The 18,964-nt window shown below is 36.0% G+C and overlaps 1 protein-coding gene across 5 annotated transcripts; it reads left to right on the top strand.

Annotated features, from left to right (window-relative positions):
- Window positions 1-930: 930 nt before the first annotated feature.
- LOC137717374 (probable ubiquitin-like-specific protease 2B) lies at window positions 931-14,106 on the top strand. Of its 5 annotated transcripts, XM_068456730.1 has the most exons (17): window positions 932-1,206; window positions 2,327-2,661; window positions 2,754-2,841; window positions 2,949-2,998; window positions 3,498-3,692; window positions 3,780-3,855; window positions 4,530-4,635; window positions 5,943-6,002; window positions 6,723-6,854; window positions 8,183-8,383; window positions 8,472-8,527; window positions 8,606-8,699; window positions 9,090-9,180; window positions 9,985-10,104; window positions 11,440-11,602; window positions 11,744-11,865; window positions 12,617-14,106. In XM_068456730.1, exons 1-17 carry the CDS (start codon window positions 1,065-1,067, stop codon window positions 13,736-13,738), a joined length of 3,153 nt encoding a protein of 1,050 aa, XP_068312831.1. In that variant the 5' UTR covers window positions 932-1,064; the 3' UTR covers window positions 13,739-14,106. The 5 variants fall into 5 exon arrangements, with proteins under 5 accessions (XP_068312828.1, XP_068312831.1, XP_068312830.1 ...); XM_068456729.1 differs by having other exon boundaries at window positions 11,440-11,865; XM_068456727.1 differs by having other exon boundaries at window positions 931-1,206; window positions 8,472-8,699; window positions 11,440-11,865.
- Window positions 14,107-18,964: the final 4,858 nt, after the last annotated feature.

The following is an 18,964-nucleotide window of genomic DNA, read 5'->3' as shown; positions in this document are numbered from 1 at the left end:
AGTTGCTCGTGAGTTCCCAAAAACAAAACCGTGAGGGAATGGTAAGCCCAAAGTGGACAATATCGTGCTACGGTGATGGAGCGGGCCCAGGAAGTGATCCGCCCCTGGCCGGGATGTGACAATTTGGTATCAGAGCCTAACCATGGCCGTGGTGTGCCAACGAGGACGTCGGGCCCCTAAAGGGGTGGATTGTAATATCCCACATCGCCTAGAGGAGTGATCCTTATATGTATATTCCCATCCTTACCTAGCACGAGGCCTTTTGGGAGCTCACTGGCTTCGGGTTCTATGGGAACTCCGAAGTTAAGCGAGATGGGGGTTAGAGCAATCCCATGATGGGTGACCCACTGGGAAGTTGCTCGTGAGTTCCCAAAAACAAAACCGTGAGGGAATGGTAAGCCCAAAGCGGACAATATCGTGCTACGGTGGTGGAGTGGGCCTGGGATGTGACACCAAATGGATCAAAAATTCAAATGTACCAAGTAGCTAAATGTACCATTATAGTTAAACGTACCGATATAACCAAACGTACCTAACAACGAGTTTTGTTACATTTTATTTGATTTACTAAAATAAATATTTTAATAAAAAATAAAAAAAAATTCTTAAATCATCATAATAAGAGATGCATAAAAATGGGAGGAAAAATAAGAATACTAACGTGAATAGACTTCTAATGAAATAAAATTAAAATACCAAAATTGTAAGAAAAATGTTTAATCAAATTTACAAAAAAACATAAATGTTTAGTCTATAATATTTAAAAACAAGACGTTTATATCAAAACGTCCTCACTTTTATTCACTCACCAACCCAAATACATTTTATTGACCTTTTTTTCTAAAAAATATAGAAAATTGTAAAAGAAAAATGAAAAGAGAAGGAAGTTTTCTCTGATTGGTTGGTTACCTACAAATTTAAAGCAAAGACAAAACCCCTCGTCTTCAGCTCTCTCACATTGCTTTCTCTCTCCGATTTGACCGAGTTTCGCAACCCCCTGTGCTCACTCACCGAGTCAATTTTTGACTCGCCCGAGTTTCCACTCCAAACCCGTTACCTTCGCGATGAAGACTAGCGGTCTCGAAGTCTTCGACTTCAGCGAGGAGGACGACCACTCGGAATCGGTCCAGGGGAAATATTTTGGCAAGTTAAAAAACCCTAGCCTCGATACGAATCCGAATTTCAAGTACGATTTTCTCCAGAATGGTACGTTTGCTTTCCGCAATGTCTAAAATTAGTAAGCTAGACTTCTGTGTTTGGTTGCCGAGAATCCGTGGGAAAATAATCTGGTGTGAAATGAATAAAAGTGCAATAATTTTGTCTGAATTTTTATGTTAATGCTTCGAATTACAACTTTGGCACTTGCTGCTATGATAATCGATCGTTGGGAAATTGTTACTACGTTAGCTTTGAGCTATGATGGAAATTTGGCCTGTTTGGAGTTGATCTTTATCGATAAGCTAATCATTCGTGTAGGATTAAGTAGTTTTTTTGAGTTGCTGGTTAATTGTTCTTCAGGTTTATTGTTTATATAACAAATTTGTACTAACATGTGGGATCTGTTTACTGTCTCATACTAAAAATTATCTTTGTATGTTGAAAATTTTAATAATATGGCGGTTGATGTCTGAGTTAACTGCATTGTCTAATCTGTAAATTGAGGTTGATCATATCGTAGAAAGAGGTAGAGATTTTTTGGCGGAGTTGGATATATGTTTGAAAGAACTAGGTATTTACAGACGGATCTTCCAGTAATCCTAGTTTTATATATGGTAACCTTTGACCATTAATAATCACTTTGTATGCAGTAGGCTACTTACAGTTCCGTATTTGCATAATCTGGTAAATATGTAACATTGTTGTCAGGTCCCGTTTGTATGTCAAATCTGCATTCCAATCTCCTGTTTACAAAGGTTTCGCACCTTTTTGTAAAAATGCTGATTTACGTGTTGGTTATTCCGGTTTTGGTTGATGTACCAATCCAGCCACTAATCTTCTGACATCTGTCAACACTCCCCCTCAATCTCAACTGCAGAATCCCAGTTTGAGATTGGAACAGTGTTTAAAAAATACAGGACTATGAACCCCTTTTGTCAGAATCTCTGCAACTTGTCATCAGTTGGAATGTACCGCACATTTATATCTCCCTTTTGCACCCTTTCATGAACAATGTGGTTGTTAGTAGCAAGATGTTGCCCTGAGTCTTGTTGATATGTTGTTGTTGGTGTTTATATTTCTTTTTCTCTGTTAGCTGAAAAATGAAAATGGTTTGTGTATCATCAGTGTCAGCTATAAAGTATACTAATTCATCTAAATATGTTTCTAGTTGCGCAGGGAGCCAAACTTGAATCAAAAGATATCGGCAGCATACCTTGTGTAGATGTTGATTCAGTTGACCAAGATCATTGTTGTGATAATGCTATTTCATATTCCCCCGTGGGAACAATTGAAGAGAGCCTTGCTACCAAGATAGAGTATATGGAATTGGACGCTGCACCACAATTCAAATGTTTGAGTCATGAACAACACTCTGATTCCAAATTAGATAGTCATGGATCAAGAAGTCCTGTTTCTGAGCCAGAGAGAAGAGGTTCAAATGCTATGTCATCATCTTCATGGAAAAGCCAGTTACACTCTGCCCTCGCGGTGTCTCCGTCCAGTGTACGTCAACTGTCATATATCTGCTGAAGTATATCCTTAATGGAGAGATTAACTATCAAAATTATGCTTTCTGAATTTTTTTTTCTTTTCAGAATGACCCAATTGATGTGATTTTAGATGCTGATGAAAGCACGAGTGACTCTCCATCAAGTCCTGCTTCTGAAATTGAAGAGGATGACGGTATTTCCTTGTTAATTGGAGGGCTGCTAATCTTTAGTTTGTGCCTTCCTAAGTCATTTCTGTCATGCATCTTGGTGTTCTTACTATTATTTGTTGTTCACTTTCAGATTCTTTGGGTACATATAAACCGTATCATTGCTATGGTGATTTGGAAATGGTAATCTCTTTTCTCTTTTATTAGCCGTCCAATACATGTGAGATTGCTCCTTGCATAACTACATATTTGGGGTTACAAAAACAGAAAAAATAAAGAAGTGAAAGTTCATGTTGATGGTTAAACAAAATAAGTGTCAAGAAAGAAAGTGGGGTTGTTTGTGGGATATTCATATTCTGAGTAGTGTAATGGGTAGTTTAGGTGAGTATTGGGTACTTTTTTGTTTCATGTCACAAATACAAAGAATAGTTGGTGAGCTATTAAAGGCATGTGTAAGGTAACCCAGAAGTATGCACCATCAGGGCATCTTGTGGTGAGGGAGACTATCTATTCTTTGAATAAGTGTAATGCAGCAAAATAAATAAGCAAATATAATGTTACTTACCTTCTAAATAAGTTTTCTATACCATTTTTATTTTATGGTGCAGATTTCTTAATATTTTGTTAATCCACTTTTAGAAGGTTTTTAATTGTGACTTTTATACTGTTGCATAATCTGCAGGATAATATAAATATGACGGTTGTTCTTTATCCTGATTATGTTATATATCGGGATAGTTATTGTACAGAACCTCGGTTAACCTTTTCTCCCGGTTGCATCAAAATCTGTGGTTCAACATCCGAATGCCCTGGAAACTTTAGTTTTGAATGGGAAGTTGGTGATCTCATTGATGTAGAGTGTCAGTGGTTTAAAAAAGTGAGTCCTGAAACTCTCCTATTGGATGTCACCAATTACTATATATACTTGGTATTGAATATGAACAGTTTATTATACTGCATTCAGGTTGAATTTGTCATGATAAAACTTCGTGTTGTATCAAAGGATGCCACGGAAGATGATAGTGCACCCAATACTTCTGGTCAGTGCACTTTTACTAACAAGCTCTTTTCTTTTTGTTGGTTTTTTAATTCATTTAGTGAGATTGGTGCTGCAAGTGTATTTTGGGAGACTTCTCTTTCTTGAAATTCCACCAGATTTTTTATGGGTAGATTATTTAACTTGCTGTTCACTTGTCAAAACTAATGTGATCCTTCTGAAAAAGTTTGGTCAATTTTCACTCTGGTTCTATGCAAGCTCTCAGATCTCATTCTATGATGTTTGAGCTATGAAGCTAGGACACTGATAAAGAGGGTTTCGGGTTAAATGTTGTGTATACATTATATAGAAAGTCTTATGGCGAGGACACTCTATGTAGTCATATGTGTGACTGGAAAATATTTGTGACCCAAGTGTTATAAGTAAGATAGACTAGTACTTTGTAATCCAAGTATTAATGAGGCATCTTTCAGCACGGCAGATTACTTTTAGCAAGTAGTATGTGTCATATGAGAATATGTGCTTCTTTGTAATTCAGAAAAGAAAATAAAGTTCTGGATTTTTAATCCTTTTTTTGAACAGTGTGTGGGTTAAATTCTGTCCCAACTAGTTTTATTGTCCTTTTGGGACTTGAAACTCTTAAGCTGAGTGTGGCTTCTCTCTTTTTTTTTATTTTTTTATTTTTTGGGCATTATCTGCTACCTAAACTTCTCCTAGGCACTGAAGAGTTGAAGATTGCAATTGTTGAACCCAACTGGTTCGAGCAACAGCAAAGGATAATGTCTTTGAATGCAAAATATATCTATTCATGGGTTTTGCATGAGTAAGTTTGTTTATGTTTCATTGGTTAATACAAAATGTAATTTGTATTTCTTTATGTTCAAAGCTTTATGCCAAGTAGCTGTATGATTTGATGGCCTATACTCTTAATAGTACTGCTTCTTTTTCTATCTAATTACGTGGTGTATGACTGTAATTATATTTGTGTTGAATGTTGGAAATGAAATGACAATATGTTTCTTTTGGGTAATTCCTTTTTCTTTTTCTGTAGAAAGGCAATATTTGATAATTTTATGAAAGGAACAGCATTGGACACTCTGCTTTCATTACTTCAGATAGAGTAGGGTATTATGTGTTTAGGAATCCTAGTTTCAGGCTTTCAGTTCTGCACATGATGTTTGATTACTGTAATTTAATACGTTGGATATGCTTTTTATAGTCTTAACTTGATTTAAAGTTCCATATTTTCTCTTTACTCTCATTTGTACCAACATCAACAAAAGTATAGCCACAAACATACACAAATTACAGACTACTTATCTAAAACAATATCCAAGGAATGGTCAATGTAATCTGATTTAAGAATTGCGCTTTGTCAGTGCAATGAAATTCAATCTCATCAAGATCATAAAATCCTTTTTTGTGTTTTCAAAGGCTTTAGTGTTAGGATGAAATGAACTAAATGGCATTTTGGGGGATGACAATGACAGATTTAAGGGGATACATAGTTCAGTAGCAAAAGGGATTGCTGTGAGAGACATCTGATGTCCACTCTTGAATTTAGAACTTCTAAGTAATAGTGTGAAGTGAACCATCCAGCTTGCGTTTTTATTATAAGAATTGGTGCTGAAAAAACCCAGTAAACATTAAATCTATTAGTTTTAAGGCTCTTGGTTTAGAGCTTTGTTCTCTATTTATATTAGTGCTGAGTTTGTATGCATTTAATTTATACATTATCTGTTCAACCATGCTGCTGTGTTGCTGTGGACCGGGCATAGTGTCCAGTCGTTTTCCCTCTTTACAGGGATGATGTACTGCTGTGGTGATAAGTATTGCGTGTGTTTTTAGTGGTTTGCAAATTAGATTGGTTCGACCATACTTTTAAAAAGAATAAAAAAGGAATGGTTCAACCGTACATTTTTGTAAAATTTTTGTTTGTTCATTCACATATATCTGGCTTAGAAATGCAACGTAATTGTTTGGTTCACAATGTATTTTTCCTTGGTGAATTATTTGCCACAACTGTAAATTTGTACCAGTTCTGTGTATGATGTATTGTTGTATCAATTCATTTTACTTCAGTAGTACTGCACAATCTTAAATTTATATTTTTTCCCATTTTGATACAAGTAGCATGGGCATGGAAACAGATGAGGACGATTCAATTGGGCAGAGGCATCATTTTCCGAAGTGAGTTAAAGTGGTCCTAGTTCCTTTTCTCTGTAACTATGATGACACAAATTATATTGCTTTCTGTATTATTAGTAGTTAAATGATGTTTCCTTAACCCTCCTTTTCCTTTCTTTGTTTTCAGATTCTTTGTTCTGTCATTTTGAGTTCTTTAGTTGTTTACAGTTGTAATGCTTTCTAGTATTTTTTTTTTTTCTTTTCTTTTCTTTCTTAAATGGTGAGGATTGGATAAAGTTATGAACTCTTTGTTCCTCGGTGTCAGATAATCCATTTGTAAGGCTTTCTTGATCACTTTGAATTTATGGGATTTGTTTTTCAAGTGTAAAGAATTAATAAATTATTTCTGTATGTAATGTGCATGTATGATTTTTTCACTTAACTCATACCCGTGGCCCAAAATCCATCATCGGCTAAACAGTCATTTAGTTTTTCCATTTCTCTTTAACTCATACAACAAACGAAAGAAGGATCAATTTAAAGAGATGCATAATCAATTTATGTGGTCCCTTTGTTATTGCCCGTAAAACTATTAAGTATTTATGGAGTTGGACTCTGGTCGAAACTGTTTGTGTTTATGTTGCTTAGTAATATACCAAATGGTAGAATACTTGTTTGGTTCTATGAAAATGAACATGATTGATTTGGTTTACAGTTCAGTTTCTATTTCTTTCTCAGTGTTGTTTTATGATGTTTTCTAAACATATTTGAGATGCTATACAGTTTTGATGAGCCTTTTGAAGATGTTGTATATCCGAAAGGGGACTCAGATGCTGTTTCCATAAGCAAGAGAGATGTTGATCTCTTACAGCCAGAGACATTTATTAATGATACAATTATTGACTTCTATATCAAGTAAGCTTGCGTGGATAACCTCACATGCATAATTTATAATCTTTATATTAAAGACTTGCATGATTTGGGATTCTAAATACTTAGTTCCATTATGCATGGCTATCATTATCTGGGACTTGGTTTTGTCAGTTTTATTAATAAGAGTTTAAGGTCAAAAGAAATTAAAAATGTTAGGAGGTAACATCCCTTTCCTTGGTCTCAAGCAGGAGATATGAGAACCAAGTGTGTTCATTAAAGTACATTGTTTTGTATGGATTTTTTTTTAATTGCTTAGTTCTTCTTAATCATTCAAAAGGGAAAATATAACTACTGATAAATTCATGATTTTACTAATAAATAAAGCTAATTTCGTATTTATATGTGTTCAAGTGACTCTTGCATACCTTAATATAAAAAATTACCAATAATCACATACTAATAATCATTTTGTTGTTAAGGGTCAGCAAGTAGAGCAACTTAGTTTTACAAGCAACTTGGCCCGTTTGATAACCTTTTTATTTTCAGGTTTTAGTTTTCTTTTTTTATTTGTTAGGAATAAAGGTGAAATACAGGGGAAAAAAGGTAAGAGCAAAGCTGGAGGAAGGATGGTTGGAAAAAAGTGGAACAAAGTACACAAAGTGAAAATCAAAAACTGAAAACTGAAAACAATTTTTAGTAGGTTTTCTTTTCTAATTATTGCTACTTACTTTTTCCTCCACCCTTCATCCACCCTTCTTTATTCCTCATTCCTCCATAGAGATTTCCTCTATCTTTATGAAGAAAATATGAATCCTATAAACAAAAAATGAAATGGTTATCAAACTGGCCCATAATTTCCCAAATTTATCTTTATTTAGTCATTCTTTCATCTGGTTAGTCCAACACTGGATCAATCTTCTCTACCATCAATATCCTCGCTATCCTCAATGAAACCCTTGGGCTTGTGTTTTAGGAACTTTTAAATTGCTAGACCTTTTTTTCCCTGAGTATATAAATAAATAATATATTTCAAGTAAGTTGATATATAATCACCAAAATCGTAGACGAAAGCGTTGAGAAACTGTTAATTTTGATGATTCTTCAATTTATGAACTGTTAATGAATTTAAAGACATGATAATTAGACTCCATCATGTAATGATTTAAGATCTTTGAAATACTAATCCTTTGAAGTTTGAAACAGCGTTTGAAAATGTAATAAATAATATTTGTTAATTACCAAAAGATGATGCTAACCTCCGACAAGGCTAATGCTAATTGCTATTGCCTTTATTAGTACTTAGAATTATAATGTGATTGTAGGTTTTGAAAATTTTATAATTCACCTTTTAAAATATACTCTATTGACAGGTATCTGAAGAATCAGATTCAGCCTGAGAAAAGGCATAGGTTCCACTTTTTCAATAGTTTTTTCTTTCGGAAGCTGGCTGACCTGGACAAAGATCCATCCAGTGTTTCCGATGGCAGAGCTGCTTTTCAACGAGTTCGTAAATGGACGAGGAAAGTGGATTTATTTGAAAGGGATTACATCTTCATTCCTATAAACTTCAAGTATGATCCCTTGACCAAACTTTTTGCCTTTGTAATAAGCTCAATTTACTGGGGTGCTGATACGTAGCTTTTGTGCTTTAATTGTCAGTCTACACTGGAGCCTAATAGTCATATGCCATCTTGGTGAAGTGCCTAAACATAATGGTAAGTTTCTCTTTGATTGCGCAATGTGCATCTCATCTCTTCTTCATCCTGTCATTTATATACTTTTTCCATGTTCAGATGGAGAATCAGGAAATTCACTTAAAGTACCTTGTATTATACACATGGATTCTATCAAAGGAAGTCATACGGGTCTGAAAAATCTAATTCAAAGGTATCTATTAGCTTTTACAGTTAATTTTTTTAATACTTCTAATCGCTCATGCTCGACTCTTGATATTCTATTTATGAAAACTTGATGATATTAGTAACAGTCTGGCTATTGCGATATAACCATTGGATGGTAATACAAGCATTAGGTTAGGTTGAAGTTTCTTTTTTTTGGGAGGGGGAAGGAGACACTTGGACAATTCTCAAGTCAGTAGACATATTTTTCTATTTTTATGGGATGATATGGGATATTTTATGTTTGTGTTTGATGGTTTGATCTTGGAATAGGGTATTCAGCACTTGGGGGTTTTGAATGGCATATACACTCTTTAATACAACTTCAGAACTTAGATATTCTAAATTGTGACATCAAAGTTTGATCTTGAAATGATAGTTATCTGTGGGAAGAGTGGAAAGAAAGGAAAAAGGAGACATCTGAAGAAATCTCATCAAAGTTTCACAACCTGCGATTTGTCTCACTTGAGGTATTGCTCCAGTCGTATGTAACAGTTTTAGAGAGGGGAAACAATAAAGAATCTGTATTATATGGGCATATTGTATTCTTATGACCATATTGTTGTGTATGCTTACTACCCTTGTGATTTCATAGGCCACATGGAAGAATGATTTCATAGGACACTCTGGGGTAGAGATAATTTGAAGTATCATATATAAATGCTACCGTTCTTGTCTTAATAAAAACTGCTACTACTTGGGTAAATTTTTGTCCAAATGTCCTTGCTTCATTGGCACGGGATGCCAGGGGGCGGTGTACTTGTTCCATGTAAGTTGTTTTCTTAGTGAAGGGCATTACTATCTTGAAACCACCTTTTTTTAAATATAAAAAGAAGAATATACAAAGAAATTTGTGGATGTTAAGATTGTCTTTTATTTTTATGGGGTCGAATTAGTATATAGTCTGGTATTCAAGTATATGCGCTAAGTCATTATAGGTTAAGTTCTAGATGCAGTACGGCAAATTGATTGTTTTGTAACAATAAAAACTACTAAAATGTTCTTTCCCTTTTGGCCTAAATCTTTTATAAATATATATCAGATGAATGGAATAGCTTGCACATGTGCATCATCATTTGTGATCATTCTGTCTTTGAGCTCCTGCAATAGATATATGCTCTCTTTGTACAATTAAATGACATATTTTTGTCACTGTAAAGTTTTATCTTTCGCTCCCTCATTTTTTTTTTGTGGTTTTAGATAAAGAAGTGTTGAATAGTTTTTCCTGATGGTAAAATGTTAGAACTTCTGACACTGGTTCGTGTTCTTATTAGCTACCGCAACAGGAAAATTCGTTCGATTGTGGCCTGTTTTTACTCCACTATTTGGAGCTCTTTTTGGCAGAAGCTCCTGTTCATTTCAGCCCTTTCAAAATAACCAAGTTTTCCAACTTTGTAAGTGGTCTACTTTGTCTTTTGTTTTTGCTTAATTTCAATAAGTCTTTTAAATTCTACCGTTTACTTTGTTGAAATCCTTGATGTGGCATGTGAATTTTGTATATCTGATACGCAGCCCTAACATCTTTAATTTTTAAATTGTACTGCCCACCACCTGGTTGTGTTCATACTTTGTTTTTTCTTATTGAAAACATAATTACAGTGTTTATAAATTAGGGTGATGCTTGTGAATGCTTGTTTGAAGCCATTGAGGTGAAAATCAAATATTGTTCTTCTCTTGTTCGTTTGCATTATTACTTTGTAACAAATATACGGAGGAGTGTCCAATCACCAAGCAATTTAAGAGGAAACATAGCACATTCAAAGCCTTTGGATGTAAATCTCATGGTTTAACAGAGAGCACTTACTTTCTCTGAATCTTTTTAAAGGGCAAAGGCGAAGGGGCGAAGCCAAGGCATTTCATGGATAGCCTTGCCTAGGTGATAGGCGTGAGGCTATCGCCTCACGTTACCTAAAATTATTATAATACTTCCTATATGTAAAATATAATACTTTGTCAAACAATCAAGCAAGCATGGCAAGCAATCAAATATTTGACTATTATTATTATTTCTCTAATTCACATCATAAAGTCATAATAAACTAATAGAAACTAAGAAACATAAAATTAGCATGAATTTTATAAAAAAACCTGCCCAAAATGACGTCGTTTTGGGTTTGGGCTTTTAAAAAAAAATAAAATAAAATTCAAACTCCCAGGTGGCGCCTAGGGTAGTCTATAACCCACTCCCGCTGGGCAGAGGCGTTTTCTTGATAACCCCACCCATGAAATCGCTTAGGCTAGTCTCAATACTAGTTTTTTAAAACATTGCTTTCTATTAACTGCTGCATGAAAACCCAACTAAGATATCATACTTTAAGCATTGCATGTTTTCCTATTAATTGATGGATGAAAAGTCAAAACATATCAACAATTACTTATTGGATATTTGAATTCTCAAAAGTCCTTAATGCGAAGTGGTAGAATACTTCTGCATGCGTATCTATGTTAGTATGTTGATTTACAGTTTCTGGCATGCATCACATCTGAAGATTCTAGGATTTTCTTTTTCTCAAATAGAAAATCTTTCAGTTCTGTTGCCTAACAATGAATTGGGACAGAATCAGATTTTAGATACAAATGTTGGGACTTTAAATGGGGTTTTTGTGCATAAAACTCGTACCTTTTCCCCATTATTTCTTGTTGCCTTTTAATTTTGATCCTCCTGTAATTTAATTGCAAGCTTTATGTTTCAAATTTTTGTTATGCATAATCACAATTTCTGTTGCCAGCTTAACGCAAATTGGTTTCTTCCGTCCGAGGCGTCTCTCAAGCGTACCCTTATTCAAAGGTTAATTTTTAAGCTACTTGAAGATCGTTGTCGAGGAGTCTCTTCAGCAGCTTCCAGTGATGAAGACCAGGCTAAGTTTCCAGAATGTAACAAGCATGAAACTGGTGTGCAGTCTTTTTCAGGAAGATGTGGTCCTGCTGTAGCTTGCCAAGAAAATATGTCAAGTTCTCAAGCAGGCCAGGGAATTGAAATTACTCTATTATCCTCGTCTTCTCTAAGGAGTTCTGAGTGTGTTAATGATGCAGGCTTGGTTCTCCAGGAACTTTTGGAGCCAGGAGCCACCTCCGGCTCACTCTTTGGAGAATATCAATCATTTGACCAAAAATCATCTTTTTACCGTCTTAATGGAGCCATATCACTGATGGAGGTAACATTATTTATTCTTGTTCTGTTGGGAACAATATTCGTTCTTACTATTAGATAGTTGGGATTGAAAAGCATGAGCATGATTAATGTTGGCTTTTGCGCTGTTTTGGAGTTCTTTTGGGTGTTGCTTTTTAGTTCATGTGTGTGTTTGGGAGAGAGGTATTGGAAAGGTCATGTTATAGGTTCTGTTTTTACGTTTTGCTTAAAAATTACTTTTAAATGATCGTCCTTTTTTTTAAAAAGAGAAATTGGAGTATTGGTCCCTTACATTTGACCTAATTGGAGCTTTGGTCCCCAAACTAAAAATCTGTTCGTATTTGTCCCTAAACATGTTACAATGTGGAGCAATGGTCCTTTTGGGCAACTTCGTTAAAAAATCCCTTCAAACTAAAACATTTAAAAGTCTTAAGGTAGGGAAGTTCTAATGGAGTTACCCAAATGGACTATTGGTCCACGTTGTGACAAGTTCAAAAACCATAACTCACAGATTTTCAATTCAATCTCTCATTTTAATTTGGGTTTTAATTTTCTTTTAACCAGTAAATGCTTTGAGAATCATTTCTATCATTATTCAAAAGTCGCAGATTTATGTAGACCTGTGATGCAGGCTGGTACACTTTTTTTATTTTATTTTGGGGTTCCTTTATGGGCAGAGAACTATACAGGACAAAAAATGTATTATAAATGGATCATTCTACATAGTTTCGTTTAAGAGAGTACAATTCTTGCACTTACCATTTGTTTCATTACAGGACGACACCAAAACTGGAGAGCAGTTCGCTTTTTTGCCTACAGGAGACTCTGGTTTTCAGCAAATAACTGGAATTACATCTCAAATTTGTGACATTGAGCATACATCAAGAGCTTATGGTGTTGAGACTGACTTTAACTTGGCGCAAGCGGAAAATGGAAACACTGATTCATCCCCTAAACTATCAATGTGTGTCTCTGACCAATCTGAATATATAGCGGTCATTGAGAACCATCCAGTTGGGGAAGGTTTGGGTTCGAGTCAGAAAGAAGAAATGGATGTAAGCCATTCTCATTCTGTGGAAAACGTCACATGTTTAATAGATGTCCTTGTTTGTGCTCCAAGCAAGATGCAGGATGCTTCCGTTATAGAATTAGAAGGTTCTCAAGATCATGTGCATGACGGGAATGAAAATGGAGATTCTCAAGACCATGATGCTTTCCATGATGGCAACGGAAGTTGTCAAGACCATTGTAAGGTGCATGATGGCAACAAAAATGGAGGTTCTGAAGACCATGGTAAGGTGCATGATGGCAAAAATGGAGTTTCCCAAGACCATGATATAGTGCTGGATGCCAACGAAAATAGAGGTTCTCAAGACCATGATAGATTGCATCATGGCAACAAAACTGCTGGTTTTCAAGACCATGATAAGGTGCATGATGTCAACGTAAATGGAGCTTCTCAAGACCATGATAAGGTGCAGGATGGCAACAAAATTGGAGGCTCTCAAGACCATGATAAGGTGCTTGATGGCTACGAAAATGGAGCTTCTCAAGACCATGATGAGGTGCAGGATGGCAACGAAAATGGAGGCTTTCAGGACCATGATAAAGTGCAAGATGGCAACAGAAATGGAGCTTCTGAACACCACGGTACGGTGCAGGAAGTGGCTCCAATTCCCTCGTGCCAAGAAAATCCTGATGTACAAATGGATCAAGACTCCGATATGGTGGACAACAGGACTGTCTCATGTGATGATGATGTTCAAATTTCTGATGGACCAACGCCTGACGATGGTCTGATGCCCGAGTCGCTAGAGCAACGCGCTGCAAAAAGGCTGCGGCTTACACCTCCAGTTGAAGGGGATAAATGTGTCACAAGAAGCCTTGTTGAAGACTGAAAGTCGTGAGGCCACCAATGCTCTTTTTGCAAGTATTTTGATAGTTATTTGACTTGAATGGTCTGTCCATATGAGGTATGTGGGGAATGTATTTAGAGAAGAACAGTTAGGTAATAGGACGCTTTTGATCTAAAATGTTAGTGAATTTATTCGTCCGAAAAAAAAGCTTTGATTTAATCTTGCTGAATGGTGAGGTTCTCTGCATCTTCAAGAGTGACCGGTAGAATTTATACCCAAACTTGTTAAGCTGTAAAAGAACAAACAGCCGCAAGTAAGCCTAGGACCGGGAGGGGATGAACCGGTCAAAGGTTCTTCGACGGCCAAGTTTGTAAGCAATATTAAGCTCAAGCGATAGGCAAGATAACAAGTACGCAGATATTGCGTTATCAGATAAAAACCCTAAAAGGGTGTATTTATACTAGTGGAAGAGACGAGCTTTTAGGATAGTAGAATCCATATTAAACCGAAAGAATCCCAAAGGATATCTAGGAAGTAGATATTGCATTATCTTAAGACTATGATTATTTGCGGCACATGCCAATTCTTAGATTGTAAGGGCTCCAAGATTATAGAATACCCGTTGATTCCTTGCTGGATTAGGTTCTCGAATCTTGCGGAACAAAAATGGTATATCTCAGCGAGGTCAACAGACTTCGCCCACTAACTCTGGAACAGGATGATGGTGGCATCGCTGATCTGTTTAGCCAACTCTGCAATGGAGGCTGTTGAGTCCGTCATCAGACTTACTCCGACCCTAGAAAATTATGGTTCGTAATTGCCCCTATCTAGGCATAAAAAATGACTTGGTCCCCTTAAAAAGGGGTAGTTACCTAGAGATCAAGCCTTTCAGAATAAGCCAGAATACATACCGTTTTCTTCCTTCAGAGCATGGAGTCCCAACTTCGTTTCTGTGAACTTTTGACGTTCCAAATTCAGTTGTGCGATCTTGAATATTGAGAAGGAGAGGCATCAATGATGAAAAAGTCATGTTACTTGTGCACATATTTAATAAGGAGCAGCCCTATATATCACTGAGCAATCTTTGTTCTTCGAACACATGAATTTATGGGCAAAGCTTTTCAGATTCAATGGTGACATCTTTTGGCACATTGCCTTTAAATAGCTCCAATGTAACTGTGGTTTTTCCTCCAGCTTAGCCTTTAGTTTTCATCATGAAACCTCTTTTTCTATTTCATGCCTTACATTCCAAACCCAGTTCTCTCTTTGAACCTTAGCCATATTTGTCTTTGTCAACGACTGAACTTCATTGGAGTTTTCTAACGACGACTAAACTTCATCAGAGTTAATGGTCCCGGCCAAATCTGTTTTATAGCTTCCATATGAAAATTTGCATGTTAGGGGTAAATGCTTGTCTCCCCCAAGTAATTATATCTTTTTTGCCCTATTCATGAGACTTTATAACAAACATGTATATACACATTATAAACACTTGCAATTTTATTCATGTCATTTATCCTATTTGAATAAAATGTTGGAAAATTTTCCTTCCCTTGCTTCCTAATCGTGGAATAATCTGGTAATCCAACAAATTTCTTCAAAGTAATTTAACTTCGGAGTAATAAGTAATATAATAGAATATGAGCGAGCTTGTAGGCCCCAGACAGAGCTTAAAAGCCCCCTAGGTAACATTGATTTGGAAAAATGTTACCTCTCAAACTTGGTATCCATGAAGATTCCCATTGCGATTATCGGAGTACCACCTTACTCCGACACCGGGTTTAATGCCCATGAAAAATTCTTTTACTATATATTTGTCATAATGTATTTGTCGGATTAAAGATGAAAAAGTGATAAGTCTTACCCAGAATGACCTCCAGAGTTCAAAGTCGAATAAGCGTTCCCTTCTCAATATGTTGTCTTGTTCGTTGACCTTGCCCTGTTTTGGGTTAGAGGATTTATGCTTATAACTAAGAAGGGGCTTCCTTCTCAGTCCTGATTGCTGGTTTGTCCCTAGTGAATCTTAAACAAAAGTTCGTCAGGGACTTGGTCACTTGCATGTGGATCGAAAACACTTTTCAAATCCTTTTGTCAGACCCTATGCATCGGACCAGAGTGTTTCCGATTGGACTACACTTAGTTGGCTTGGCTAAGGCACTTCCGCGTATCGGAGTTCTATTGGAATAAAATTCCTCTTGAGGATTTCCTAGTCTAAATGCCTCATTCAGACCTACTTAACATATGGTGTTGCAGAACTTACTTGACTTAGTACGTTGGTTTAGGATAAGAGTGATTGTACTCAAGGTTGGGACTCAAAGCCACCCTTCAGATTATTCTTGGATCACCTTTTTGTTCATTCCCTCGAATGCATAAAGCATAGGTTTGAGTTTTATAACTCATAACCCATAACCTTTAGGTTGCATAATCTTTTCAAGAGTTGGATGGTGCACTGAAGTTCCAAATCAGGGGGTTATGTGCCATGTCCCCGTACTCGTTACCCGCTAAGCGTAACCACACTTGTTACGTTTCGAGTCTCCCAAATTGCTAATTGAACAATACCCGAAGTTTCAAAGTTTTGTGTTATTTGGGCTTTTTAGGTATTTTCACTACTGCACAAAAGAAAAAAGAACGAACAAGTGGGTATCATAACTCTGAAAAAAAAAAAAAAAAAAAAAAGAACTTTGAAAATTCTTTTATTGAAAAAAGACTTGTGTTGACAAAGGGGTGTGATTGAATCCGAAAAGGATTGCCTACATATTCTCGGAATAGGGAACCAATTTACTGGTGTAGTTCAAGAAAGATGGTACAATGTAAAAATTTTTCATTGGACCATTCTTTGACGAATAGCCTATGGTGAGGCGATACAGAAATGAGTTCTCCAGGGACTTGTATACGTGTAGAGACGGTGATGTGTTAGGCATAGTATCGTCTGAGCTTGGTGATGTTCCACCACTTACTGATCGGAGTTCCATCCATGCGATCAAGGTTGTAAGCAATATTAAGACTCAAGTAGTAGGTAAGAGAATAATTATGCAGATGTTGCGTTACCAGAGATGAACCATAGAATGGTGTATTTATATCAGTCGAGGAGAGGACCTTTTAGCATAGTAGAGTCCGTATTAAACCTAGAGAATCCCATAGGGTATCAAGGAAGTAGATATTGCATCCTCCTAGGAGTTTGATTACTTGCGGTGCACCCTAATCATTAGATTATAATAACTCCAAGATTATAGGAAACCTGCTGATTCCTTGCTGGATTGGGTTCCCGAATCTTGCGGTACAAGAATGGTCTATCTTAACGAAGTCGACGAACATGAACTTCACCCAATGATTCCAGAACATGATGACGGTGGCATCGCTGATCCATTTAGTCAACTCTTAATGGAGGTTGTTGAGTCCATGACCAAATTCCTGAGGTTGGCATATTCGGATCCGTCTTACTCCGGTCCTGGAAAATCATGGCCCATAGTCATGATAATGTCTCTGCGGAGTGGATGATCTATTGGCAGTCCTCTCTTTAAAGTTGTCCAAGCGACTGTTTTGTCATAACCGATAATCTTGGCTTTTTCAGTAAAGAAGCGCTGAGTATACTCCATGATAAACTAGTTGGGTTTCTTGACTACACTGAAGAGATAGTCAGACAAATTATTGACAACATGGTCAAAATTAGCCACAATAGGATAAGAACTTCTATATTCTATAAGGTTCTACTTTTACGTTTATATAATCACATTCTTAAAAATAACTCTTTTCGCAACAGGAAAGATGGGAACTCAATAATTATGTATCGCGAAAAAGGACCACACATAGACAACATGGTCAAGATAACCATAATAACCTTATCACATATGCTATTGGTTGATATTGGATGATGTTGAGAAAAACAAGGCAAAATGAAGCACATATGTAAGTCTCGGGGGAGGTTGAATATCAACTTTTTAGGTGCAAAATAAGACTCAAATTTGTTTTAGAGGTTGGCACAGTTTGGTTCGATGTGGTTCTGGGTTGAAACCAAAACCAAAATCAAATTCTTTTGATGTGTGGTTCAATGCGATTTTGAAGCTTGAACCGAAATAGAACCAAACCATTTAGTTGCGGTTCGGTTCAATTTCAAATGGTTTTGGTTTCAATTTCATACCATTTCCAAATTTGAAAAGAAATTCATGATCACAAAGCTAAAATTCAACTTCAAATAAAGTTCAACATCAAAGGGCCTTATGGCATTAATTTAGGAAAAACCCAATTGAAAGGGTTAAGCTCTAAAACTAAAGTTTAAACAAATTTCAACATCAAAATGCCTTGTGGCTTTTAGTAGTATAACCCGAAAAAATAAATTGTTTCATACTGTTCAACAAAAAGGTTTTGGTGCTTCAAGTTTTAAGTCACTACTTTACATCGTTCAACCCTCTCTTTCCCTTTCCTTTTGGAAATTTACTTTTCGAAGGTTGAGGAGGTCTTTGAGCTTGTGAATGAGCTTGAGAAGGCGATACTTGGGAAGGCCTTGGACCTTGTGAAAGTGAAACTAATGGATGAGAAACCAATAAACCTTCTGAACTAGAAGCTTGAGATTGCCTTGAAACTTCTTGTTGTGGTTGTGGATTAAGAGTAAGAGAGGCGATACTTGAATTCAAATTGGCCAACTCTACACAACACAAATACATGAACAATATAAATTACATTAGTTGTTATAAACTTTAAAAATTCCACAAAAATTTCAAACACACATTGAAAAAATAAAATTTAGAAAGCCTACAATATAAGTTACCTAATATCAACATTAAATTAAGGGAGTTTTAACGAAAAACCCACAGTACTGTTCACTTTAATGAAAAACCACATTTTTACACTAAAAAGTCAAACCTGGTACTATTCACTTTACCCTTTATTTTGTCATTATCGTTAAAACTCAAAGTTTTCAAGCCCTTTTCATTAGTTTTCCTTTAAATTAACTATCCCTTTTTATTAATTTTCCAGGTACTTGTATTTTTCATTTTTATTTGCCGTTTTCATTCCACACATGTAGGTAGACAACAACGAATCAGTTACAATCAAAGAAAAACATCAACTTTCCACCCATTCAAGTAAATAAATAGATGGAAAATTCAGTTCACATAGGTAGTTTAATTTCATTCCACCCCTAAATATAAACAACAACTAAGAATCAACAAAAAATGAGTATTGAACATAAGCTACCTGTTCTACAGAAACCCACAAACCCTAATTCACGTATTTAAAACCAAAACTCATGCATGCATTGATTGTTGTAGG

Source organism: Pyrus communis, chromosome 15 (genome assembly GCF_963583255.1).
Source record: "Pyrus communis chromosome 15, drPyrComm1.1, whole genome shotgun sequence".
NCBI lineage: Eukaryota > Viridiplantae > Streptophyta > Magnoliopsida > Rosales > Rosaceae > Pyrus > Pyrus communis.
Note: the sequence above shows the minus strand (reverse complement) of the source record. Positions and strands in the feature narration are given on the sequence as shown.